Source organism: Pituophis catenifer, unplaced genomic scaffold (assembly GCF_029215685.1).
Source record: "Pituophis catenifer annectens isolate HBS135680 unplaced genomic scaffold, rPitCat1.0.hap2 SCAF_3, whole genome shotgun sequence".
Classification (NCBI taxonomy): Eukaryota; Metazoa; Chordata; class Lepidosauria; order Squamata; family Colubridae; genus Pituophis; species Pituophis catenifer.
The window spans coordinates 25,454,387-25,481,797 of NW_027256883.1; the positions used below are offsets into that span (position 1 = coordinate 25,454,387).

Genomic DNA, 27,411 nt, shown 5'->3' on the forward strand with positions numbered 1-27,411 from the left:
GCAGATTTAAGTTTCTCTTTGCCACAGTTCACTTGCATTTTCTGTTGCACAATTTTAATTGCACTAAGATCTTGTATTTACTTTTTAACCTATTTGTAGCATTCAGTTTAATTTCTGAGGAATATTTTTTTTTTGTAAATTGGAATTGTCTTGAGAATCATTTATTCAGCTTAATGTGCGCATGCATTCTGTTTTGCATAGGCACAAGTTGTTTTACAAGGAAAATCTAGAAGTGTAATTATCAGAGAGCTTCAACGGACAAATCTTGATGTTAATCTTGCGGTGAACAACTTGTTGAGTCGTGATGATGAGGATGGTGACGATGGTGATGATACAGCAAGTGAATCCTACCTTCCTGGAGGTTTGTGTGGGAAATGTTTTCTTATTCCTTTTTAAAAAAATCATTTTAAGCTCTTATAAGTGTTTTGTAGATATTCATTCTGCAATATTTATAAATAATTAACATTCTCTTCTAAAAAATATTGGTGTTTTGGAAGAAAGAACAAAAAGAATAGGTAAGGCAAAATCAGGCCAGCTTTTTATTACTTTTATCATTGGAGTGAATATGTCAAATATGAGGGTTGAAAGGAATTTTAGGATTCAAATAGTCCAAAATACTGCCTAGTGCAGGAAGACGCCACACAGAATCATGAAATGTAAGGGACTCTGGAGGTCATCTGTATTAATGTTCAATTTAAAATTCTGTGTTATAAGAATGTACATATTTTGAGCATCTTAATTGATACAGTTACAGTATACTTTGAAAGGTTTTTATTAAACAATTCATACTGAAACAAGTTTCTAATATTTACAAATAAAAAAAAAGTCAAGAAAGAGCCTGAGTAACTTGGTTCAAAACATGTAACTATTGCATAGATTAATGTTTGGGAGTAAGACAGCATTGAGATGTAATAAATAAACCTACAATTAGTGTTTGTTTTTGTGCCACAGATTATGTACGACTTAGAAATAAATACTTTAACAAAGCACACTGCATGCAAAAATAAATCTTTATATCCTGTTTATTTCTTCACAATTACTTTCTAAAGCAGACCTCTATTGAAATAGAAATTGTTGAGGAAAAGAGATTATACTAAAACAAGAAGCAGGAAGGCATTTTTATATTACTTTTAATAACCAGAGAATTAGCTTAATATTAATATTTTTAGAATAAATCATTTGCAGTTTAAATATTGTGTTTTTGAAAACGAATGGAATAGTAGTTCTGAAGGATAAGAAATGCCTGGGGAAGAAATTAATGTGGTTATGATTAGACAAAGGCTTATTTTCTGTGTCGTAATATTTAGCCATATAAGACTAAATAACCATATGAGACTTGCCTTGAGATTCCCATTGATTAAATAAATAAAAAAATGCACACCTAAATGTATGAATTGCCACTGTGCGAGGTTTAGAATGTTACTATTCTACTACTGATTCTACTAACTAGTGGTTTTCTAGTTGATTAATATATTACTTTTGATCAATTATTATATAGGTAGTCCTTAACTTACAACAATTCACTTAGTGACCATTCAAAGTTACAATAGCACCGAAAAGATTGTTTTTCACACTTACAACTGTTGCAGCATCCCCATGGTCACGTAATCAAAATTCAGACGCTTAGCAACTGACTCATACTTATGAAGGGTGCAGTGTCCTGGAGTCATGTGATCATCTTTTGTATCCTTCTGACAAGCAAAGTCAGTGGGAAGCCAGATTCACTTAATGACCATGTTACTAATTTAAGAACTGCAGTGATTCACTTAACTGTGATAAGAAAAGTTGTAAAACGGGGTAAAATTCACTTAAGAACTGTCTTGTTTAGCAACAGAAATGCTGGGGTTAATTGTGAGAGTCAAGGACTACCTATCATCCATTTCTTACGTTTTCATCCTTATGTTTGTTGAAATGTCCCTTTTCTTAGTTTATTAACATCATAATAAGAAATTTAACTTCCAAATTTATTTATTTATTTATAACTCCAGTAGCAGATAGGATTAAAAAACCAACAATATAAAACTCCAGAACCCTCCTCCCTATAGTGGGGACAAACACAATCATATAATCATCAATGCATTTCATAGATGACTTATCAATGCTGCTAATAAGCTTTTTTTAAGACTAGTTAGTTTGATTTGTATGGTGTCCTGCATTTCAGCAAGTTGAATGGTAGAACAGATCTTAATTTAAGGCAATTTATTATTTCTCATGCTAGAGATACATAATTTAATGCCTTGGTTGCACATAATTTATTTATGGAATTTTATATACTGCTGGTTTTAAAAAGGAAGTATTAAAAAGCATTTCATAGTTTAATATGCTCACATTGGCAGTGGTGTTTTTCAATCTGTTTTTGTTCATTTCAATAAAAGAAAATCAAAGTGATTTTTACAGAATCACCTCACATATTCTACTAAGCCAGAATAGGCCCCTTTGTGACTTGTCGACTTCAAATCCCATAATTCCTGAGCCAGTCATGCTGGCTCAGGAATCGTGGGAGTTGAAATCCACAGGTCGTAAAAAGGCGATAATTGCCCACTCCTGTACTAAGCTATAAGTGTGTAAAATTAGAAGATTGGAATAAAAATCCTTATGCAAATAAATATAGCTGCTGTAATGATAAACACATCCTTGAGTACCTGCTGATAACTTATGGAAACTATGTGGGAAAAGAAATTTCTGTGCCTCGTTACTCAGGGATAGCACGACATGTCAACAATGGATTCTGGTTTTGGGAGAAACCAGAGAATGAAGCTATTAAGAAACTAATAACAGCCCATATCTTCTTTCTTTAATTTCTTCTTTGTAGATGAAAACGTATACATTTACATATCAGACTACACTTTGCTAAGCTAGTGACAGTTAGTTTGTTAGAGATGCTCACTTACAGAGAAATCTGCAGCTAAGTCACCTAACTGACAAGATGCTGTCAGTGAAAATGATGATGATTAAATTTATACCCTACTTTTCTGCTTAATATATGACACCTTATAGTAGTAAAACAAAATATGACATTTAAAATGGAATATTACAATCAGTACAGTGAGAACGAGAAATTAAAATCATTTTTGTAGTTTAAAAGCTTTCTGGCTATAAGAGAATTGCCAAAGCTATGTCAATGTCAGAAAATATTTGTGTGAAAAAATTCTATAAAGCTAAGTGAGATAAATTGCTCTTTTAAAAGCAGATGTTAAAAGCCTTGCTGGTTGATTGCTAAGGTTCTCTTGCTTTTCATAAGCATTTCCACAATTCTGCTTTATGGTTATGCCAAGCTGTAATTTTGTTTTGCTTATACAAAACTTTTGAATTCTGACTGCAGTATTCAGTAGCAAATGTGTATGACATCTGAGGCAAAGTAGTAATTTAAGAAAAAACTTTGGAGTAGCTATTTTATTATCATTTAAAAACCCGTTTAAATTCTAAGGCAGTAGTTGTTTGTTTGTTGAATGCTTGTGTTTGGCCCCCTCTTGAGGGTCAAATTTATGGGCAATTTAAGTCTAATCTATCATTAGTCTTACACAGTATTATAATTCTGTTTCTGATGAATTGACCAATTTTCTTTTCCAGAACATTTTATACTTATAATCAATACTACAGTATAGCTCCATTTGTTACCAAATGGCTTTCAAAATCATATCACTTTAGCAACTGTACTGGGGAGATATTAATATGATTTTCACTTAAATAGCATGTTAAATAATGCATAAGGCAGAGTTAATATTATCCTACAGTACTTTTTTGTTTAGTTTTCACTAAGTAGAATTCAGAAGACATACCTCTCAGATAGATGACGGAGAAAGATTCATTTTCAGTATATTTTATTAGATTTAGAATTGCTCCTAATTACAGATCTGGAAGAGAACATTACTTGTCTGAGTCCCTTTGCTAGTGACTCTCCCCTTCAGTTTAAATGTAATAAAAAAAACTTTCTGAAATTCTAAAAACACAAGGGTAGCTGAGCAGCTATGCTATCATACAATTAATTTTTTAAAAAAATGGTAATGCCATATATAAAGGTATAAAGAAATAAAGAGATCAGAACATATCATCTCCTTCAGCCAGAACCCAGATAAACAGAGGTTAACATCAGACAAACAGTCAAGCAGAAAGCAATACCTCGATCAAGGAATTGCCGGGAGGTGAGAAGAGAAGAAAAGAAGAATGGGAAAAGGAGGGGAAGAAAGAAGGGGAAAAGAAGAGTAGGAGAGAGGGTAAGAAAGGGAGGAAGAAGAGAGGAGAGGGGAAAGAGAAGAGGAAGTAGAAAAGGGAACGAGAGGAGGAATGAGGAAAATAGAAAGAGATAGAAGAGGAGAGAGAAGGGAAGAAGAAAAGGAAAGGTTGTATTAAAATAAAGAAAGGAGATGGTAGAAGAGCAGACCCGAACAACTAAATAGCAAATGGAAGTTAAAGAATAAGATGAATGAATAATGATTAATGATGAACAAAAGACTGTACATTTAAATATGTTGATAAAAAATAAAAATAAAAAACTTTGATAAAAAAAAAAGACCAAGGAATTGCCAAGGAGAAAACCACACCTCCACCAATATTGCTAGGACAAGTACTGTATATAAACAGTAGGGAGCAATCCCCATACTCACTAGCACTGATGATTGCCTAGTCAGGTAATGAAATTTCTACAAATAAACCACCAAGCTCAGAGAACACCAAGAACTCCACAGCTAAATATTTCTCTTCTATTGAAATGGGGAAATGATCTGGATTCTTAATAATCGTGTATTTGAATCGTAGATGTATACCTATTATACGAAAAAGCTTAAATTTTGGATGAATGTAAAGAAAGACTGCAGTATATGTCTTATTCAGGTTCTTGGTGAGAGTCCAATTTGCCAACTGCTCAAGGAAACTGAATACAAACTTCTTAAAATTTTATAAGAATATAGGATCATTAATTAGTTCTCAACATAAATTTGTACAACCTTTTTATAGAGTGAAATATCTTGCCCAGGTATGTAAGATTACAAAAGAAAGCAGTAAAAGGTTGGTTTATTTTTAAATTGTAATAAACATTTTTAGATTATGGTGAATTAATATATATTATATGAATGATAGTCTAGTTTTTATTAAAGTGAATAATATGAATTCCATTTGCTTATTTAAAATACTTATATACTAATTACCTTCTTAATAGCTCTGGGCACAAAGACACAGTAAATATATACATTACACTATATTAAAAACAATATATAGAGATGTCTAACTATATTTTAAACAGCACCCTAAAATGTAATACTGGGGGGGTAGGTACTATTGTCAGATTGTCAGTTCTATAATATGGGTCTGCAATGGGCAAAACAAATTGATTTGAATTTTCAGCTGTGTGTGGTGGGATTGATATCTTTGATGGAATATCTAACAGATAGAAGAGCAAGACAGTTAAGGGAAGAAACAAGCCCATTAGAGAAAAGGAATGGGGAAGTATGAAAAAGAGACTAGGAATAACTTTGCCTTAATTACACTATGTATAAATTGTATGAGAGAATAACTTTGTTTAGTTTTCAAATTTCTTTTATGTTAGTCTACTAGCATTACAATTTTTTCAGAATTCCACATGGTACTTGTTTCCTGACCTTGTCAGTCTTGTGGAGTGTGACATGACCAAAGAATGCATATATGGCCCTGTGGAAATAGGCATTCTATATTGTGTACCCCAAAGCAATTAGCAAATAGTAAAGCAGTTTCAATGTTAGAGTAATGTGGAAACATAAACAGATAATCTTTAGCATATTTGGTTCTATATTCCAGTCTAGCTGAAATTTCTGCATCACCCCAAGAATTAATCTTGCCTTAAGCTTATCATCCCACAAATAACCAAATCTAGGTTTTCTTCTTCAGGATTTATCAGCTGAAGTTAATGAAAAACCTAATTGCCATAGTTGTTACATGGCTGTCTATCATCTGAGCACCCATGGGCTGAAAATGTGTTACTTAAGGAGGAATATAGGCCTGTGAAAGAACAGGTTACAATCTCCATCCTGAATCCAGCCTACAGAATCAATGTAACACCATCTTGTCAGAGTTACCATCTTATTCTGCTACACTATATCCAGTGCTTTACAGCCTGGAGATCCACGACAGCTCTGAAGATGTTTAGCACTGAGTTCATAAAAAAAGGAACATTATAATTATATACGTTATAATTATAATTTATCGATATTATTAACAGTATTGAGGGCAAACATTTAGTGAGTTGCCTATCTGTATGCATGTAAAAGTAAAAGCTCCAACTTATATTTGATTACTGGTGACTGCATGGAAATGATCATATAATTGTCCTGGCAACAATACAGAGTGGTTTGTTATTGCTGCCATCTAGGATTTTTCTGCCCCAACTTCTTAGTCTAGTTTACAACTCTGATATTTCCAGGTACCCACTCATTTAGCTAACTAAATCTGATTCTGCTTAGCAGTTAAGATGATAGAGTTACTGTATTGCTGTAGTATTTTGCCTTGCAGTTTCAAAATGGATAAATCAGACTCCGAGCATGAATGTATAAGAAAAGTAATAGCTCTGAAATGCGATGTTCTAAGATGATTCACAGAGCATTTTAAATAGTTACTGGAAAGCAAGAACCAATTCTTCTTGGGGGGGGTGTCAGTATGAAGGGGGATTGAATTATATATTATTCAGTACTCTGATGAGAAGCTTAAATTAGGAAGAAAGGAACTAAGGTGCTGGAAATTATCCTTTTTTTCATTTAGTAAATATGTGGGATTTTTTTTTTTGAATTAAATGCTAATGGTTAGAGCTTCTTTTGTGAAACTTCACATACCTCTAACCTGTTTATAAAAAAGTAATTGATTTTTTCATTAATAAGATATGGAAAAGTAGCTAAGATGCATTTAAAAGCAAATCTTCCTGCTCTTAGTTGCTAATTGTAGTTTATAATTCAGAAACGCAATATATTTCCTATAGGATACCATAGGTGGAGAAGTGGAAAGTTATTGAGGTACTGCTCCATTGTGGTGTAATTCTTGGATGGACGCTGAAAGGATTGCATAAACCAGTGTTTTCTTAAAATAGGGCAATAGGACATGGTTTCTGGGAAGAAATACAGTAATGATGGACATGGGAAAATAGGGAACATAAATATTTATATTGTATATTGATCTGTAAAAATCAGAGTCAGGTTATTTGAATTGAAGGATTATTGTAGCAAGGGTCAGACAGATAATACTTGACAGCTAAGAATTCAGTTATGGTAAAAAAGAAATGGGAAATAAAAGAATTGCACATGATATCATAGTGAGGTCATGGAATTAAAGCGACAGGTGAGTAAGGATAAAATAGTGTCTGTTGTAGCTGGATTACGTGTGGCAAGCTGTTGGTTAGGAGTCTATTAAAATGCAAGTTGTTGAATTTATAAAGCTTGAGTTTTACTGGATAAACTTAACTGCGCCTGCTGACAGTTTAGGCAGCATTTCTTACCCTGCTGGAAATTAAATTTAATAGAAAGTGGCAGAAAAAAAAAGCTATTACTGGGAGAGCATTTGTTTGTTCTATCAACAGCTGAGATTTTATGCCAAGATTGTGATTCAAAACTGGGACACTCTCCTGCCCTATCAATGCTTCAGTTAACTTGATACCATAAATGTAGTCTCATAAAATATTTTCTTCAGGAGATATGTGTATGTATTTTTGCATAGTCATCTGTAGACTCCATTAAAATGACATTTTTCAGTTTAGGTAACAATTGTCTTAGTTTTAGATAAAATTAGAGGTTCTTTCTTCCTTTTTTTTTCTTTTCTTTTGAAGGAAGCATTTCACATGCTGTTTTCTGGAACGATTTAGGATCTCTTTATATTGCTTAACTGTTCATAGCTTTGTCTAACATTTGAGTTCTTAGGATGAGGTTAGATTTAATGGCTTGAAGCAGCAAGCAGGCAGTTGATATACAGTAGATAACATTGGATTAGCATTCTAGGATATTTTGTTTGATTGAAATGTGAGCAGTAGGCAAAATATTTATATGTTAGGGAATTGGAAGAAAAGATCAGTTTTGTTGGTGGATTTGTCTTGTTTGGTGATGGTCTTTCTAGATTATTTTCAAGTAGCTGATAATTTACCTCAGATCCTTGTCTCCTCTTATAGAGGATCTTATGTCTCTTCTGGATGCTGACATACATTCTGCTCACCCAAGTGTCATTATTGATGCTGATGCTATGTTTTCAGAAGATATTAGTTACTTTGGTTATCCATCCTTTCGGCGCTCATCACTTTCCAGGCTAAGCTCGTCCCGAGGTAATTTTGCACCTTTTTTTCTTTGTAAATAAGTAGTATTGCTGTGCAGTACTAGTTATAGCACATGCTGGTGATTTCTGTCTTAGATTTGTGTGTGCAATTTCTATTCTAAATATAGACAATTAAAAACTTTCTTCTAAGTTGTAACATTTCAAAAATATTCTAGTAAATTACAAAATAATTACTAGTATTATGTTTGAAATGTCTTGAGAGATGAAATGTGCATGAGGCTTTTAAAATTGTCTGCCCGAAGCCAGTATTTTTTAAACAAAGACTTATGGAGGATTGGCCTAAAAACTTATTCTCTTCTGAAACATCCCAGAAGATCACTTGTTTACTTTAGAATAAGTTAAAATTAGTTGGTACATAGAGAATTTTCTGCCTTCTCTGATATGGAGGCATAATTTTATAGCAAATATAGAAAACCTACCTGTGTTCAGATGGGTAGCAGTGAAAGTTATGTATCACTCAGATAGTTAATAATTTCTTTGCAAAATATAGTATCAGTGACACTTTAAAATATATTAAGCCTAGTAATTTTTTTTGCATATAGATATAGAAATAGCAGCTACAGAATATTTTGCATAAAAACAAATTATAAGTAAGATTTGAAAATATATGAAATCCAATACTGGATCTGGTGCTTCCTTCAAAAGAACTAGTACTTTGTCCAGAGCATTTTATCAGTTGTTAATCCAACCTCTGCTACAAATCATTCTTGAATTTCATTCTACCCATTTAATATTTCTCTTAGTATTCACATGCATAAATATTTAGTGCATTATGTTAAGTTAGTTAAAAAAATTATTATGGTTGCTGTACATTGTGAATATAAGGTGATTTTCCAAATTATCATATATGGCTTCATTGTGCTATTTATGAAGCTTCTAAAAGGGTAGACATCTTGAAGTCTGTTTACTTTATTTTAATTCCCATAAAATCTAGCCAGTAGGGCAAACAGTCAGAAATTATGAAAATCACAGTTGAAGGGAAATGGGTTGCTTACTCATGCTAGTGAAGATTAAAACCAAAGGCCTTATCTATATATGCATAGGTCTTCGGGACAATCTTAGAATTATATACATGCCACTACTTCTTTTTAATGCACATTCTCCTAACCCTCCTCATTATAGTCTCATTAGAAGTCAAATAAACTGTGAGGTCTGATTAAGAGGAAAAAAATTGTCAAAACATTAGTAATAGAGAAGTTATAAGAAAGCTAGATGGACATTCATTTTTAAACCAATTGTTGAAGGAAGTGGAGAATAAGATGACAGTGATAGAAGACAGAGTAAAGAAGTAAGGCAAAAGAAAGGAGGCATGTTTTGATTAAGAATGTTACTAAATAAGGAGTAATATAGTTTAAATGCATTATGTGCATGTATAAATATTCATCCTCTGATTTTTCTTAAATCCCTTCCCTTTTCCTTTCTAAGGTTATTTCTATGTTAAGATGAAAAATCCTTATTTTCCATGTATATATTCTCTTGGATATTTAGTTTGATTACCTGACTTAACATTTTAATTGTATGAGAGAACTGGCGTACTGGCTTTAGACAATTTGTAGGCCAATTGAAGGGAAAGCATTTTGGTAAGGAACATTTTCCTTAAAAAAATCTTTCTAGAACTTTTCTGATTTCAAAATTTTCCTTTAATCAACTTTATTCTTGAACTTTTTTTAAAAAAATCACATCAAGTGCTATATATTTTGTTTAACAGGTTGGATTAGCAAATTTACAACACTGTAGGATTGTGTGTTAACCTTTCAAGAGGTGGTGGGGGAACTGCTGAGACTCTCTAATAAACACTCCTTTTTTGCTAGATTAAAAGTCTCTTCAAATCCTTGTTAGTTGAAACTAGGTTTTATTTTGTTTCTACCGTTTGATACATCACCCATAATATACTCTTTGCATATGGTACTACAAATTTTGACAAACACTTTTTATCTTGTTCTATATATCCAATGATATATTTTTAAAAATGAATTCATTTTAGGTAGCTTGAAGCTTCCTGGGTCTGAAATAGATTTTGAGTATCATTCTTACATTTTAAATGATTTGGGCAATAATAGTACATATGCTTGAAAGGGTTAATATTTTGAGTGCTGCATGCCTTTTTGATGTTTATATTTTATAATAGATTGTAATTGCTGTTAGTTGCATCCTGAAGGGTCTTTACTAGAGAGTGGCTTACTTTTATCCCACTGGTGTGACCCAATTGCATACCAGTTCTCCTTCTTCCCTTAGAGAGAGACTCTGAGCTGTTGCGTGAACGTGAGTCCGTTTTACGTTTGCGTGAACGAAGGTGGCTTGATGGAGCCTCATTTGATAATGAAAGAGGCTCTACAAGCAAAGAAGGAGAGCCAAACCTTGACAAGAAGAATACACCTGTCCAAAGCCCAGTCTCATTAGGAGAAGATTTGCAGTGGTGGCCAGATAAGGTACTGATTTTTTAAAAAAATTAATATAAAAGATGTGTTAACTATATATTACATTTCTTCTCTTTCTAACAGTCTGAAAATACGCTGTCTGCTTGTGTTACCTGTATGCGGTTAGCATTGCTTAATCTTTAATTAATGGTCAATACGTACATATGTACATACGTACATACATACATACATACATACATACATACATACATACATAAATATTGATCTTAATGAGAGGACAATTCATGTACCGATAGTCCTCAACTTACAACCAATTGTTTAACAGCCATTTAAAGTTCCATCTGCCACAGATAGGGTGCTTTATAGCCTATAAAGCACTTCCAACACTCGTAAACTCCCCTCCCAGTCAGGTGATCACAGCCTGCTGCTTTGCAACCTGTTTACACTTACAACTAGTTGCCAAGCACCCATGATCATGTATGTAAACACCATTTGTAATCTTCCCTGTCACCTGCCCCAGAAAATCAGTAGGAAACCAGCAGGGAAGGTTGCAAACTACCATAGAGTTGAGATTCCCTCCCCACTCTTTGAGGGTGCTTGCTGGGAGAGAATCTCAACTCTATGTGGAGCTGAGATCCACAGGCAGCACTTCTAGAGAGAAAGAGCTGCCTGCCGAGGTGGGGGGAACCAAAGGGCTGCAGAAATGGAGATCAGATTTGAAAGATCTGAGCTCCGTTTCTGCAGCCATCAGAGCAGTTTTCTATGCATGGAGAAGAGATGAATTCCTCCAGTAGGGTCGAGAAACAGAGCTTAGACCCTGAAGATCACAGCTCCATTTCTGTAGCCTGCCAGAGCATTTTCTTTCGGTACATTGGGGAGATGAATTCTGCAAGCAGCTCTTTTGCTCCATCCACTTAATGATCTGGGAGAGTCCCTAATGACTGCAATCAGGTGTCTCGCTTTACACCTTTTTGTTCAATAATTGAGGTTTCATATTTCAATTGTGGTTGTAAATTGAGGACTACCTCTACTGCCTTAAACAGGTTAAATGTAACATGCTACTAGTTTTGGCTAGACTATTGGTCGGCAACCTTAAACACTCAAAGAGCCACAAAAGTCCTAACTGGAAGCCCCCCGTTCAATTCTGGAGCCAACCGGATGTCCGGTTCCCCCACCATAGAGTCTCCTTCTAGAACAGTGTCCTTTTTCCTCTGCCGACCGGAAGTCTGGTTCCCCCACCATAGAGTCTTCTCCTAGCGCAGTGTCCTTTTTCCTCTACTTGTCCTAACTGAAAGCCCTATCAATTGTGGAGCCGACCGGCGACAGGGAGCTGCAGCAGACGGATGAAAAAGCCACATGCAGCTCCAGAGCTGCGGGTTACCGACCCCTGGGCTAGACCATTAATTTTGGCATCTGGTATACTATGTCTTTTGGGAAACTTAGCTAATTATTTTTCAGTTTTTCTATATGTTTTTTTTTCCTTTGTCAGCCTGGGATTGTTTTTCCTTGAGACTGAGAGGAAAGACAAAAATCCTTTGTCTTTGTTTTACCTTTCATTATTTTTATTTACCTAATGTAAGCTAACCTTATCAGGAAGGAGGCAATTTTGTAGAATTGTATTAAATAGTAATTAATGATACTTATAAACTTCCTCAGTCCACTCTGATATGGATGATGCGCATGTATGAGCGTTCAATCGACTAAATAAAAAGCTGTGCAGAAAAGTCTTTCCTGATTTTACAGACAAAGTATCATTTTTATCAGTCAGCTTCAGTCTTTGCAGATTGACAAATTTTTATTTAATCAGATACACATTTCTTATCTTGGTATTCCTGTGTGATAACATCAAGGTGTACATTAAATATATAATTATGACAACGTTGAACATTTAAACTTATCTGATTTTGTAGGATGGAATGAAATTTATTTCTATTGGTGCTCTGTATTCTGAATTGGTGGCAGTGAGCAGTAAAGGGGAGCTCTATCAGTGGAAATGGAGTGAATCTGAACCATACAGAAATACACAGGTACATACAATTATGTTTGTTTGATTGATTCATTATTTGTCATCAAGTTAGTATTGACCCTTGGTGATCACATAGATCAGGGTGTCAAACTCGTGGGCTGAATGTGTCATGTGCTGGCCCCGCCCCTGCCCGGTTTAGCGAAGGGAAAAAAGTCCCGATATGTCACGTGAGGCCACTGTGACAACGTGAGTTTGACATCCCTGACATAGATTTTCTCCATGATGATCTGTCTCAGCTTGGTTTTTCAGATGCTCCAGTGGTGTACCGATTGCCATGTAATTAATTCCATCCATCTTACTGCTGGTTGAGCTCTTCTTTTCTTTCCCTCCTCTTACCTTTTTCAGCTTTATCGTCTCCAGAAAGTTAGATCCTTGTATAAGGTGTCCCTAGTATAATAATTTTAATCTGATCATTTGTGCCTTGAGTAATTTGTTCAGTGATCCATTTGTTTATTTTCTTGGCAATCAATTCTGTTTAATGCTATCAAATATATATTTAATAAAAATTAATGTTCTATGATTACATCAGAGTGTGACCAAAATCTAGCTGGTGCTGTGCAATAAGTGGAATGATTTGGCATCCAGCATAGTTAGAAGGAGCAGTGATAGCAATGAGTTTTTAAGAGGAGGCCTTTTCTGACTTGTAATTCTCTGTCTTACTTGAATAGAAGAAAATCACTTTCATGGCAAAAAGTGTGCTGCTGTTCTTGAAGATAAAATTGGGATGGGATAAAATCTGCTTTTTAGTTGACCCTTGGCAGGAAAGTAATGCCAGGAGTTCATTGATGAGTTCATAATATACTGTCTCATGGTTTTGTTTCCAAAGAATCCATCAATACATCATCCACGTGCAGGATCATTGGGATTGACAAATGAGAAGATCATTCTTCTTTCTGCAAATAGCATTAGAGCAACTGTTGCTACTGAAAACAATAAGGTATGAAACATTTGAGAAAACATTTTCTTTTTCTAGTTTGTATTAGTTTTTTTTATCATTCTAGTAGTAATTTTTCTAAAAGTGTTATTAAATTTCAATTATATTCATTTTAAAACTTAAATGCAAGATTAAGGGTTTTAATTGTTATCAACTACGCAAAGCTGTATAATTGGTACAGAAATACAGTAGTTAAGTAAAAGGGAAACTTCTTTAACAAAAAAAGATGAAGGAAAAGCAGCTATAGAAAGTTAATAAAAACCACATTGGGCTTTTTCTGCCTTGAATAAAGCCCTCAAAACTTGCTTCTTAAAATTATTTTTTTAAAAAAATTCTTTAAATTTTTTTGTTAAAATTTCATCTCAAACTTGATGGTAACAGATTGTTTATGTTGGGTATTAAAGAGTTGCCAGTAATTATTGGTTAAAATAAGATTCTGAAATGAAACTATCTGATCACTATTCTTTTTTTTTCCTTTCAGGTGGCTACTTGGGTAGATGAAACTTTGAGTTCTGTAGCTTCTAAATTAGAACATACTGCACAGATCTACTCAGAACTTCAAGGAGAAAGGATAGTTTCACTGCATTGTTGTGCTCTTTATACCTGTGCTCAGTTGGAGAATAATTTATATTGGTGGTAAGTGTATATTTCTATTCAAAGTTTTAAATATACTTATATGTTTGCAAAGAACAAAAAATCTCTGCAATCAGCTTATGTATTTATATTTGAAGAGGGTTTTTTTTGTTGGAAAAGCAGTAGGTGAAAACATGATTAAAAAGATGCCAACCTTCTTTGAGTTTAATCTGATTTATTACAATTGTAAGGCTGCCCAATTCAAAACAACATACTTCCCCATTTATTTTAATCAACTAGAAGAAAATACCTTTCTTAGATAATTTTATTTGCTGTATTCATATAGGCTTGAGAGTCAGGCTATCTTGAGAAAGAGGGAGAAAGGATGATTTTGTGATTAAGAGATATTAATTTGAATACTGGATTTCTGACTGAATGCTTAAAGTGGCATATGATACCACAACCTATATTTACTTGATTGAGATTATATTATTCTGCCTTTCAGTCCTTAAATTTAAAAATAAAAAGTTTGTATCTATTAATGAAATAAAACACTGTTGTAACAAACAATAAGGAAAGATTAATGCTGCCTTCAGTTTGGGAACCAAAATCTTTTCCCCTACAGCAAGTTTCTAATTTTTATTGGTCAGGAAGATGGAATGTTAGGAGTTATAGTCTCAATTTATCTAAAAGACAGTAGGTTTATTGTGTGTGAGAGAGAAAGAGAGAGAAGTGCTTGATTAATTCCATTAAAGATTACAACAGGTAATAGATCAAACACCAAACATGCTTTAATAATTATTGGGATTTTAATTCAAAAATTGGACACATGTATTGAAAAATGTTGAAAAACCAAGACTAGGAACCCCCAGTATGCTCAACAATGTCTAATAGATTTCTGGAAATAAATTTGGGCTGTGTGTTGCTAACTTATTTCAGAAGCTCAGAAGATGGCTGTATCCAAAATGTCCAAATAAACAGCATCATAATCTAACAGAATTGCATCTTACATAGTCACAGATGGAACAGTTGTCTGCTGAACTGCAAAATGCTGTCAGATGCTCACTGAGGATCAGACCATCTGCTGTTGATCACAGAAGTTTCACATAAATCTAAAAAAGACTAGAAAGGATCAGGTTCCAATGAGATAAAACATTAAAAGCAGGGGTGAAATCCAGCAGGTTTGGACAGGTTCTGGAGAACCGATAGCAGAAATTTTGAGCAGTTCGGAGAACCGGTAGCGGAAATTTTGAGTAGTCCAGAAAACCAGCAAATACCACCTCTGCTGGCCCCAGAGTGGGGTGGGAGTGGAGATTTTGCAATATCCTTCCCCCAGGAATGGGGAGGGAATGGGGATTTTCCAGTATCCTTCCCCTGGAGTGGGGTAGGAATGGAGATTTGGCAGTATCCTTCCCCTGCCACCCCCACCAAGCCACGCCCACCAAGCCACACCACACTCACCAAGCCACGCCCATAGAACCGGTAGTTAAAAAATTTGGATTTCACCACTCATCAAAAGCATTCCTGAAGAATATGAGGTCACAAACAGATTCAAAGACATTAACTTTGTACAGAGAGAGCCTGAGAAAGGTAGAAATAAATAAAGAATAATTGCAAAAGAGAAAGGCAGAAAGAAACAAAGGGCAGAGTGCCTATTAAACCAAGCCATAGAAATAGTTAAGGAAAGAAGACTATGAAAGCCAGAGAGGATCTTAGGAAAACTAAAGACCTTAATGGAAGCTTTCAGTGGTAGGCAAGAAGAGAATATACTAACTTGGAGTATCGTCAGGTAGAAGAAAATTGGGAAAAATAGGGATCTATTTAAGCAACACAATCATGAGTGCACACTGCAGAGTGGTGGATGAAACATGCTGGGAAAACATTCTATCTTTTTTTTATATATGAAATGTCTAATTTTCTATCTTGACCTCCATTAACATATTTTCCATAGATTTCAAAGTATATATTCTTAACTCAGTGTGAACAGTTAACTATTAGAACCACAATTTTAGGAACTGCCTGATATAATCTTACTTTCTAAGTCTTAAAATTCTTTTATTGGCTAGATGTATTTGTCTTTTTATTGTCTCTTGTTTTAATTTCTTACTCTACTTTATTACACCCATTTCATATTAACACTAGTATTTTTCTTCCTAGGGGTGTAGTTCCTTTTAGCCAAAGGAAGAAGATGCTGGAAAAGGCTAGAGCCAAAAATAAAAAGCCCAAGTCTAGTGCTGGTATATCTTCAATGCCAAATATCACTGTTGGTACTCAGGTATGTACAAGCTGAAAAAAAAGTTTCATTTTTTTTAAAATGAACAAATTGAACTACAAACGAGTTGTAAAATGTCACAGTATCTGTAAATGGAATTCTTATGTTGAATCACCTTGTTTTCTGTACTGACAAAATTTCAGATATCCATAGTATGTACTGTGCCTAGTAAATATATTCTGCCTTTTCTCCTTAATCATTGATTGAGTTATAGTTTTAAGCACGCTGAGAGTCTTACTGTTAGGGAACTGTATCATGGATATTTTGCATTTAAACATGTATTTCAGTATCACGTTTTTATATATAAAATACAGTTTTTCCTTCTGATTTTTTGATGTTTAATTTACTATAATTCACTATCTCTTTATTTCAGGTGTGTTTGAGGAATAATCCTCTCTATCATGCTGGTGCAGTGGCCTTTTCAATTAGTGCTGGAATTCCTAAAGTTGGTGTTTTAATGGAGTCTGTTTGGAATATGAATGATAGCTGTAGATTTCAGCTTCGGTCACCAGAAAGTTTAAAGAACATGGAGAAAGCTAATAAAACTACAGAGACAAAGTAAGTGCTCTAAAATATTGTGAGGAACTTCTTTAATACACTTGGTCATGGCTGAAAATCTTTGAGAAGAATTGAATTTAATAAGTAGACTTACTTATTTATGACTTTTGCATGCTGTCCCAAAAGAGAGATTTCTTACAATAAATTAACTTGAAAGCGGTTTAGATATAAATTAACAAAATTAGAAACAGTGTAAATGGAATAAGAAACAATGAAATGGCAATTCCAGAATAAAAATACAAATTCTAAGCCTGACTGATTCAAAATACATGAATTATTTCTTTCTTTGAAATCTTAGGCCTGAAAGTAAGCAGGAACCAGTGAAAACTGAAATGGGCCCACCACCTTCTCCAGCCTCTACCTGCAGTGATGCGTCTTCAATAGCAAGCAGTGCATCAATGCCATATAGTAAGTTACATGGAAGGAAATAGTTCATAATTGCATTGTCACTAATTTCCCAGTTGTAGTAATTTATCAATAATTAATGTCCAAATATTTAAAATCTTAATACAGTTATTTGGAAAATGCCAATTTTTTTATCAATTTATATTTTTTTATTCCTTTTAATCACTGATGTTTTCATATTTTCTTCATTACATTGACTATATTTGAATATAGTATCAAGACGCAGTTGCTCTGAATTCTGCCTGTTGCTTATAGGTAGCACATGGCCCAATTGCTCCCATTGCGTTCTGCAGCCAGTAGGAGTCACTAATTCATCCCAGCAGTGTGAATTCCACATCAGACATATAAAATACATTATTAGGATATTGTCAGATCGATGTAGCTCTGCAGGAAATTTTTGTTCTTCAGCTGTTTCTGGTTACTTTAATTGTTGCCACTGGTCGGAAATTTTGAATAGCGGCAGTTGAGTAACACATATACAAATGGCCTAGTTACTTGTTCTTCCAATATTAATGGCTTTGCAGATCTGTGGTGGGTTAAATATAGAGAAGACCTCTTTATCTGCAATAAAGGTTGCTGCCGCACTGTTTGACTTAGAAGACATTGTGGAGGGGGAAATATTTCACACATTGCAGAATGTTGTGTGGGCTTTTATACATGTATAAAGTACTTTTTTCATCTGTGGTTTCTTTATCTGTGGTTGTTAACCTGAAATGGAACTTCTGTAAATATTAAGATTCAGGTTTATGCAGCTTGTAAACAACAAGCTAGAATTCTCAGCAGTTCTGCTTTATTATTATGTCCAAATGCAGCCAACCTTTTAAGAATAGATTCAGAGATCAATAAAATATTTAATAGATGAAAGTGTTTTAATGAGAAAGTTTATTTTTATTTATACTTCATATTTCTTAATCGCCCATCTCACTCGTTTATAATATAATTATATTGTATATAAATAATATAAATTGCATTGCAGCCATATGCAGATTTTCTATGATCAAACTTATTTTAATCTCACTTCTCCCCCCCCTCCCAAATTCTTTGTGCTTATCCAAGAACGGCGAAGATCTACCCCAGCTCCAAAAGAAGAAGAGAAGGTGAATGAGGAACAGTGGTCTCTTAGAGAAGTTGTATTTGTGGAAGATGTTAAAAATGTTCCTGTTGGGAAGGTTTGTATAAAACAAATTCCATTTTTGTTTACTTTTGGGTATTGATTTTCTGCTTTTTTTTAATTACATCAAAACTTGTCACAGTAAATACTTTACTCTGAAACAGAGACGTGTACAAATATTTTTGAACTAGATGCTGTCTATTTGTATGGCGTTAATCAAAACAAGATACATTACAAGCTGCTTCTCTGCTGTAGAATATTATTTCAAATAGATGAATATTTTTCCTCTAGTTACTCTGCTACCCTAGAGCTAGTGTTAAATAGATATTCTCATATGCAGACTGAAGTTATAAGTGATGTAGCTATCACAAACCACTTAATTAGAATATATCACTTCAAAATAGCTGATGCATTTTGAGCATATAATTTTTTAACATGACAGTTTTAGTTAGGTAACTGCAGTTTTAATGTGTTGGGAGTGGCGAATACTTTTTGGTTTCGTACTTCTTTAAAGGCAGCATAAAAATAAAATACATTCATTTATCTAGGCAATTATTTGGCAACTTTCAAAGCTCTTTAGTATTCTGTAAGTGATATATTGGATAACATGCTATGTTACAAATTAAGAAAGAATCTTTGTGTGAAGTAAGATACTAGATTTTGTTTTTAATCTGTTCTGATAAAATACTAAAATGGTGGCCCAGAGCAATCCTGGGAGCATAGACGCTTTTAGTGAGGCTGGAAGATATGTTTAAATTGAACATTGGCCTCTTCTGCAAAAATAGATTATAATACCACTGTGCTGTTTTGCTATCTCGAGTGCATGTTCTTTAGCAAAATAAAATTATGTATTATAATATTGTGGTATGCATATGGTAGAAGAACTTTGTCTGGGACTTTAAAAATAAGGTAGGCAGCATCTCTGACGCTAAAAGTATTTCTTAAAACTTCAATATCTTTAGCATATTTTAAAACTTAAGTTTTCAACTTCATTATGTCTTTCATTTTATTCTATTTACATACTTTTGTTCTAGGTATTAAAAGTGGATGGTGCTTATGTTGCTGTAAAATTTCCAGGGACATCTACTACTGCAAATTGTGCAAGCAGCACTGGTTTAGATCCTGATCCCTCTTCGCTTCTTCAAGATTGCCGATTGCTCCGAATAGATGAACTACAAGTATGTGTAGTAATGAGAAAACATGACAGTTTAAATGGTTAGCAGTTTGCTGCTAAGGGCTACAAGTTACCATTTGCTAATCATCTTTAAAAAGATGTCAACTATAGAAGATGCAGCAATGAGCAGATAATAGAAGGAACTGGAGGACTGATAATATGAAACCTTATATTTCATGAGCCTTGATTATATTTTTTTAAAAAATCAGCTAAGTATGATGCAAGAGCCACAGTGATTAGAATGCAGTACTGCAGGCTACGTCTGCTGCCTGCTGGCTGCCTGCAATTTGGCAGATCGAATCTCACCAGGCTCAAGGTTGGCTCAGCCTTCCATCCTTCTGAGGTTGGTAAAATAAGGACCCAGATTATTGGGGGGCAATATGCTGACTCTGTAAACAGCTTAGAGAGGGCTGTATAGGCTCTGTAAAGCAGTATATAAATCTGAGTGCGATTGCTAAATTGAGATTTTAGAATTACTCAAATTCTATCTTTTAAACAAAAACCTGGGACCATTTATAAAACTGCACTAAATTCAGAATAAGCAAAAAAGTATAACTTGCTTTTAGTTAATATATATAGGATACAATGATAGATAATTTGTTAGATTACATTAAAAAGAATATATCTAATGATGAATGATAAATTTATATTTTTAGCCAGATCAACTTCAAATAATCCCAATTATGTTGAATAAATGTCAGGGAATGAAGGGAAGGAATTGATTTCTAGCATCATGATGCCCTATTTGTCACCCTGCAAGAAAAAATAGCTTGGCTGAGACTCCAGAAGAATCTTATTACATTCTTAATGAGAGAAATGATTAGCTACAGCAAGTTAATTGAATTAGAGTCTTATTTGTTACAGGTGGTAAAAACTGGTGGGACGCCAAAAGTTCCAGATTGTTTTCAGAGAACTCCTAAAAAACTATGTATTCCAGAAAAAACAGAAATTCTGGCAGTTAATGTAGATTCGAAAGGTGGGTGTGAACTTTTTTCTTCCTCACTTTCTTGGCTTATCTATATAGTAGTTTAATAATAGATAAATTTCAAGTCTTTCATGGTGCCGGTCGATGACTGCGGTTTCTGGCCCTTCCCAGCTTTCGTGAGAGGGCAGCTGGTGTTAACATCTGGCCTCGAAGCGGCCTAAGACTCCATCCACTGCTGTGAGAGAGCAGTGGAGTTTACTGACTTGGAATTGATTGAATATCCCTTTCCAGACTTTGGACTATCTTGATTACCCCCAGGCCGTTGATTTTCCCCCGATTGATTGATTGATTGATTAATTAATTGATTGATTGATGTATTCGCCAACAGAACTTCTTATTCTGCGAGACTCCCCCCTCTCGCAGGTGTGGCCCTCCACTTTATCAAGGGCCTACCTTTATGACGGGCTTTGGCACCCCGAGAGGTGGCATGCTGCAAAAAGGGGATTAAGTGGTTTTTTAGGGAAACTTTTTGATAGATTTTTAAGGGATTTTAAGGGGCGGGAGGGTTGTGTGGGTTTGGGGGTTAACCCACGGGGGGAGGGGTCCGGCCCAGCTGTTAGTGGGGCCACGGAGGGTGCAGATTCCGGGGGTAAGGGGGACATCAGAGTCCATTCTGTCGAGGGCTTTTCTATCAATGTGTTGAGTGGGAGGGACAGATATGGTGGGAGCAGGGGGCCGCATCATGTAGTGGGGGCGCGCACTCGCTATCTTCGAGCGGTGGCACGCCCCGGTCCCCATAGCCCTTCTCGTATCCCAGGCTGTTCAGACTCTCAGGGCCCGAGCCTTCGGCTGCTGTCGTGCAATGCCAGGTCCGTGGTAAATAAAGCCCCCCTCATTTGCGATCTTATTCAGGAGGGGGGAGCGGACCTGGCAGGTATTACGGAGACCTGGTTGGGCCATGAGGGGGGGGTTCCCCTCGTGGATATGTGCCCACCAGGTTTCCGAGCATTCCATCAGCCGAGAGCTCAGGGCAGGGGCGGGGGGGGTGGCGGTTATTATAAAGGAAAGTCTTGATCCGAGGGAGACCACTGTTCCACAGATAGCCGGATGTGAGTCCCTTTTTGTGAGGTGGGGTCGTGGAGTACAGATGGGCTTGTTGATCACGTACCTGGCTCCCTGCCGCGTGGCAACGGCCCTGCTCGAGCTGCTCAACGTTATAGCTGAGGTGGCGGTTGGTACCCCCAGACTTCTAGTCATGGGGGATTTCAACCTGCCATCTGTCGGCGAAACGTCTGAGGTGGCTCGAGAGTTCATGGCTTCCATGACGGCCATGGACCTTACTCAGTTAATTCATGACCCCACTCACACGGGTGGACACACTCTGGACTTAGTTTTTGTCTCTGGTCAGTGGTTGAGTGGCCTTGATACAGGGGATATAGTCATCGAACCCTTGTCATGGTCTGACCACTCGCTCCTTCGACTAGACTTTCTAACCGCTGCACCCCGCCGCAGGGAGGTGGGACCGACCAGGTGGTTCCGCCCCAGGCGCCTGATGGACCCTGATAGGTTCCAGATGGAGCTTGGGCCATTTCCTGAGACTCTGGCTCATGACTCGACTGAGGACCTGGTGGCCGCCTGGGATAGTGCGGCTGCCGGGGCCTTGGACCGTGTCGTGCCTTTGCGGCCTCTGACCCGGCACCGAACTCACCTAGCTCCTTGGTTCTCCGAGGAGCTCAGGGAGATGAAGCGCCAGAAAAGACGCCTGGAGAGTAGTTGGAGGACCAGTCGCTCCGAATCCGACCGAACACTGGTGAGGTCTCATATTAAGACCTACCTAGTGGCGATAAAAGCGGCGAAATCTAGTTATTTTGCCGCTCTTATCGCGTCATCAGATAATCGCCCGGCCGCCCTGTTTAGGGTGACCCGCTCCCTCCTCCATCTGGAAGCGCGGGATGACCCCTTGCAGGGCCGAGCCGAGGACTTTGTGCAGTATCTGTATGACAAAATCGCTCAGATTCGGGAAGGACTGGCCTCTGACTGGGTATGTCCGGACGGGATGACTGAGGCAGGTCTTGAGAGTGTTATCTGGGGGGAGTTCGATCCTGTGGCTCCCGAGGACATGGACAGGGTCCTGTGACGGCTGAACGCGACCACATGTTTATTGGACCCGTGTCCCTCCTGGTTGGTACTGGCTTCCCGGGAGGTGACACGAGGCTGGCTCCAGAAGATTGTTAACGCTTCTTTGAGTGAGGGGGTCCTGCCGGCCGCTTTGAAAGAAGCGGTTGTGAGGCCCCTCCTCAAGAAGCCCTCTCTGGATCCGGCTGTTTTGGCTAACTATCGTCCAGTCTCCAACCTTCGCTTTGTTGCGAAGGTTGTTGAGAGTGTGGTGGCGCAACAGCTCCCCCGGTACCTGGATGAAGCTGTCTATCTAGACCCGCTCCAGTCCGGCTTCCGGCCTGGGTACAGCACGGAAACGGCATTGGTCGCGTTGGTGGATGATCTCTGGAGGGCTCGGGATAGGGGTTGCTCCTCTATCCTGGTCCTGTTAGACCTCTCAGCGGCTTTTGATACCATCGACCATGGTATCATGTTGCACCGGTTGGCGGGGTTGGGGGTGGGGGGGCACCGTTCTGCGGTGGTTCTCCTCCTACCTCTCTGACCGGTCGCAATCTGTGTTGACGGGGGGGGCAGCGGTCGACCCCGAGGCACCTTGCTTGTGGGGTGCCACAAGGGTCGGTCCTCTCGCCCCTTCTGTTCAACATTTATGTAAAGCCGCTGGGTGAGATCATCCGTGGCTTTGGGGTGGAGTTCCATCAGTACGCTGATGACACCCAGCTGTACATCTCCACCCCAGGCCACCCCAACAATGCCCTTGAAGTGATGTCCCAGTGCCTGGAGGCCGTGCGGGCCTGGATGGGGAGAAACAGGCTCCGACTCAACCCCTCCAAGACCGAGTGGCTGTGGCTTCCAGCGTCCCGATATAGCCAGCTGACGCCATCGCTGGCTATTGGGGGCGAATCACTCGCCCCCACGGAGAGGGCTCGCAACTTGGGCGTCCTCCTGGACGCACGGCTGTCTTTAGAAGATCATTTGACGGCCGTGGCCAGGGGGGCTTTTTATCAGGTTCGCCTGATACGCCAGCTGCGCCCCTTTCTAGATCGGGACTCTCTACGCACAGTCACTCAGGCACTAGTCATTTCCCGCCTGGACTACTGCAACGCTCTCTACATGGGGTTCCCCCTGGGGTGCACCCGGAGGCTCCAGCTGGTCCAGAACGCGGCCGCGCGGGGGATTATGGGGGCGACGAGGCGCTCCCATGTGACACCTCTCCTGCGCGAGCTGCACTGGCTCCCAGTGGTCTTCCGGGTGCGCTTCAAGGTGTTGGTGACCACCTTTAAAGCGCTCCATGGCTTAGGGCCGGGGTATTTACGAGACCACCTTCTGCCACCAATAGCCTCCCACCGGCCAGTACGCTCGCACAGAGTGGGCCTCCTCAGGGTGCCGTCCGCCAGACAATGTCGGCTGGCGACCCCCAGGGGGAGAGCCTTCTCTGTGACGGCGCCCACCCTCTGGAACAACCTTCCCCCAGAGTTACGTATAATAACAGACCTCCGGATTTTTCGTCGGGCCCTGAAAACCTATTTATTTCAACAAGCTGGGCTGGCCTGAGTTAAATTTTAAATTGATTTTAAATTGGGTTATCTTAATTTCGGCCAAAATATTTAATTATTTTAATACTGTTCTTAAATTTTGTATGCTTTGTTTTTATCTTGGCTGTGCACCGCCCTGAATCCTATTTGGAGAAGGGTGGTATAGAAATTTAATTAATAAATAAATAAATAAATAAATAAATAAATAAATAAATAAATAAATAAATAAATAAATAAATAAATAAATAAATAAATAAATAAATTGTGACCCTTTGTATCATCCTTTCAGAGACATTTCCTTACCCTCAATGCCATAAAAAAAAAAAAGACAGAATTTCTAATGCCTTCACTAGAAAAGTTATGATGCATTCAGAGATGTATTTACCTTGCAAATAGCCCATGCTGAACTGTAACAGCACAATCAAACATCAACAGAGATAATTCTTTGCAATATTTTATATTAAGCCATAAACAGTTTTATGATAATTTTTATCTCAAAAAATGTTTTATAAATTTTTCCAAGCTTCAATTCCATAGGAGTTGTAGGTTCTGGATTTTGGGTTTATTTATTTACTTATTTATTATCAAATTTATATACCGCCCTTCTCCTGAAGGACTCAGGGCGGTGTACAGCCAAAGTAAAAAACATAGATACAAACATTAAAATACAGTTAAAAAGATATTCATTCTGTAATGAATGTACCACTTGAGGTACCTTGGTTCAAAAATGATGAACTATGATGAACTGTTTCACCCAGTTAAAGGTTACAGGAACAAGACTTTTAGTAGCAGATAGATATGTTAAACTAGCATTTTTTTCCCCACTTTTTAGGAGTCCATGCTGTCCTCAAGACTGGAAATTGGGTTAGATATTGCATTTTTGATCTAGCAACTGGAAAAGCAGAACAGGAAAACAATTTTCCCACTAGCAGCCTTGCTTTCCTTGGGCAGAATGAGAGAAGTGTTGCTATTTTCACTGCTGGACAGGTTTGTTTTTATTCTGAATATTTAGAAAGGGGCTTTAGTGTAAACTTGAATTATTTTGAACTACGTCTTTATAGGAAAGCTGTCAATATTCTCTATCCATATACAAGGTGCCTAATTTTTCTCTATATTTGGAATGCAAGGAATGGGAAAGAAAGAAAGTTACAAATATTTAATATTATCGAGAGGGTTTGTCTAAGCCTATGGCACAGTTTAGTGGTTAAGGGGAAGAAAATGTTGGGAAGGTCTCCTCCTTTTCTGTGACATTTGGAACAATTTCATTGGGGAATATACAATCCCTACACAAAATAGGAATGATTAGTTCCCATCATCCCTAAAATTTGTGATATTATGAATTCTATGTTACTGGATGAAATAGTAAAATGTGTGCATATAAACTTTTATACAAATGGGATTATTCACTTACTTAAGTTGGAACGATGTATTTCAAACTCAGAGTATTGCAAACTCTAAACATTTTTCATTTGAAACATTTTGCATGTTTGTAACAATTGCCCTTAGTTTGTGATTGCTTTGAAGACAAAGAGGTTGTGTCTAAGATGAATTGAGCTGGGTTTACTTCAGGAGATGATGCACTGCTGGAGGCTACATTTGTCCTGTTGCTAAAATAGGCAAGAAGGCAAAAATGTTCAACCAAGAAAAATAGCTGGTAAATAAGGAATGTAAACTTCTTTGTAAAGTATTAACTGAAACAGTGAGGAAAAATAACTAGAATTTTGTATTTCATGACATTTTGCTTCTTACATAGGAATCACCAATCATTCTTAGAGATGGAAATGGCACTATATATCCAATGGCAAAAGATTGTATGGGTGGAATAAGAGATCCTGATTGGCTTGATCTCCCTCCTATTAGCAGTCTGGGAATGGGAGTACATTCCTTAACAAATATTCCTGCTAATTCAACCATTAAAAAGAAAGCTGCTATCATCATAATGGCTGTTGAGGTAATTAATATATTGAATGTGCCATATGCTAAATAAATAAATATATCAAGCAAAGTTAGAGGCGCACTGTATCTTTCATTTACTCTCTTGGTTTGCATTCAGTCTTTCGTAGATTTATTTATTTATTTATGTATGTATGTATGTATGTATGTATGTATGTATGTATGTATGTATGTTATATGCCGCCCTTCTCCGGAGACTCAGGGCGGCTTACAATGTGCTCAGCAATAGCCTTCATCCTTTTGTATATTTATACAAAGTCAGTTATTTATATTCCTAAATAGTGATTTTAATCTGAGAGTTCTAGGCTTTATATAGATTTCTGCTGTATTACAAATACCTTGATTAAACCAAAGCTCTTTTTCAAAGTTAGTTGATTTCTGAAGAGTTGTGCAATTTAAGTGACCATTACCTTATAAAGTTAAAGCTAGAATCTTTAAAAATATAGTCCGGTAATTGCAGATTGTTCTGCTTTGGTGTCAAATATGTTGAAAATTAAAACTGACATTTTAGTTCTTTTTGTGTCACCCAGCATTTGGCTACAGTCAGAGATTTTAAATGTACATTATATTGCTTACCATTTCAGGCAGGTAGATTTCAAAGGGCCAAAATTTACTAGCTTTCACATTACTTTATAGATCATGCACTTTGACTGAAATCATTAACGGTAAACTTAATTAATGTATAAATGCAACATTAATCTTTTAATATCACATTTTTATTGATTGTATTTTTGGCTCATCCCTTTTCATGGAATTTAGAGTAGCAAAATAGTTTTAAAAAAATAAACTGCATACAGTAGCATATACTGAATAATGGTGCCTGTTTATTTTCTGGGTGCAGAAGCAAACTTTAATGCAACATATTCTGCGATGTGACTATGAGTCCTGCAGACAGTATCTTATGAACCTCGAACAAGCTGTTGTCTTGGATCAGAATCCACAAATGCTACAGACATTCCTTGGCCATCGATGTGACGGAAATAGAAATATTCTGCATGCTTGTGTCTCTGTGTGCTTTCCAACCAGTAATAAAGAAACTAAAGAGGAAGAAGGTAAGCTTAACAATCTGATGCAAATTCTTCTGCACATTGTTGAAAGAAGGATCCACCATTATTCAGAAATCAATTTTGAAATAGCTTTGTACATATATAGACAAATTAGTCACTTTGAGATTC

At 36.9% G+C, this 27,411-nt stretch overlaps 1 protein-coding gene across 2 annotated transcripts in view; it reads left to right on the forward strand.

Annotated features, from left to right (window-relative positions):
- UBR5 (ubiquitin protein ligase E3 component n-recognin 5) overlaps nt 1–27,411 on the forward strand; it is an 83,301-nt gene that overhangs the window by 18,999 nt on the left and 36,891 nt on the right. Inside the window, exons 7-21 of one of the 2 annotated variants that reach the window (XM_070940403.1) lie at nt 202–361; nt 8,117–8,266; nt 10,495–10,706; nt 12,566–12,682; nt 13,508–13,618; nt 14,097–14,251; nt 16,346–16,463; nt 16,834–17,018; nt 17,317–17,426; nt 18,480–18,592; nt 19,569–19,712; nt 20,573–20,684; nt 25,116–25,270; nt 26,037–26,234; nt 27,078–27,288. In XM_070940403.1, the coding sequence (XP_070796504.1) occupies nt 202–361; nt 8,117–8,266; nt 10,495–10,706; nt 12,566–12,682; nt 13,508–13,618; nt 14,097–14,251; nt 16,346–16,463; nt 16,834–17,018; nt 17,317–17,426; nt 18,480–18,592; nt 19,569–19,712; nt 20,573–20,684; nt 25,116–25,270; nt 26,037–26,234; nt 27,078–27,288 (2,251 nt within the window). The remainder of the gene's footprint in view (nt 1–201; nt 362–8,116; nt 8,267–10,494; nt 10,707–12,565; nt 12,683–13,507; nt 13,619–14,096; nt 14,252–16,345; nt 16,464–16,833; nt 17,019–17,316; nt 17,427–18,479; nt 18,593–19,568; nt 19,713–20,572; nt 20,685–25,115; nt 25,271–26,036; nt 26,235–27,077; nt 27,289–27,411) is intronic. The other variant, XM_070940404.1, reaches the window with a different exon arrangement.